Source organism: Sinocyclocheilus rhinocerous, unplaced genomic scaffold, assembly GCF_001515625.1.
Source record: "Sinocyclocheilus rhinocerous isolate Xijiao unplaced genomic scaffold, SAMN03320098_v1.1 scaffold50, whole genome shotgun sequence".
Classification (NCBI taxonomy): domain Eukaryota; kingdom Metazoa; phylum Chordata; class Actinopteri; order Cypriniformes; family Cyprinidae; genus Sinocyclocheilus; species Sinocyclocheilus rhinocerous.
In genome coordinates, this window is record NW_015641057.1 from 1998567 (window position 1) to 1999437 (window position 871).

Consider the following 871-nt stretch of genomic DNA (forward strand, 5'->3'; position numbering starts at 1 on the left):
AAACGGCCAGAGCCATCAGCCGTTCAATGGCAGCAATGGTGGCCACGGAGCGGCATCTGTGGTTGAATCTGTCCGATATGCAAGATAAGGTCAGATTCTTCCTCCTGGATGCCCTGCTCTCGCCCTCTGGCCTTTTTGGTGACGCAGTCAACACTGTCGTCGAAAGGTTTTAGGAGGCGAGGAAGCAAGCGGCGGCATTTCAATGTTTCCTCCCTCATCGCTCCCAGGCCCATGGTGCCCGATCCTCCTCAGTGCCCTCACGGAGATTCACTGATACCCCTGCCATCCTCGGTGCTTCAGGGCTCAGTGAGCTCCAACAAGCAAAATTCCCAGCTGCCGCCCGGCGACGGTACGGCACGGTAGAGCTCATCCCCTCGAGTGAGGGTGCAACAGCAGTCAGGTCGGTCATTCCCTGCCGGTCATCCGCTTCAGGGCACCGAACTGGCTCCTCTAATAACACCAGAGGCCAGCCTCGAGAGGCTGGTTCCCTTAGTAGATTTTTTACTTGAGGAAGGGGGCCATAGAACGTGCTCCGCCTCTCTCTCTCGAGAGCGTCCGGGTTCTACAGCCGTTACTTCATCGTTCCGAAGAAGATGGGGGGGTTGCGTCCAGTCTTAGATCTCCGTCTTCTGAACCGCGCTATCAAACGGCTTCGGTTCAAGATGCTCACTATCAAGCAGATAGTATCTCAAATCCAGTCCGAGGATTGGTTTGTTACGTTAGATCTCAAAGACGCTTATTTCCATGCTTCCATCCTCCCTCAACACTGGAAGTTCCTAAGGTTTGCTTTCGGGGGCGAAGCATACCAAAATCAAATTCTTCCCTTTGGCCTGTCACTCTCACCCCGCACTTTCACAAAGTGTGTGGATGC

At 54.4% G+C, this 871-nt stretch overlaps 1 protein-coding gene across 1 annotated transcript in view; it reads left to right on the plus strand.

Moving 5' to 3' along the window:
• Window positions 1-88, plus strand: part of LOC107754523 (protocadherin alpha-3-like) — a 6546-nt gene extending 6458 nt beyond the window's left edge. Inside the window, exon 3 of the mRNA XM_016571000.1 lies at window positions 11-88. Within this exon, the coding sequence (XP_016426486.1) occupies window positions 11-88 (78 nt within the window). The remainder of the gene's footprint in view (window positions 1-10) is intronic.
• Window positions 89-871: the final 783 nt, after the last annotated feature.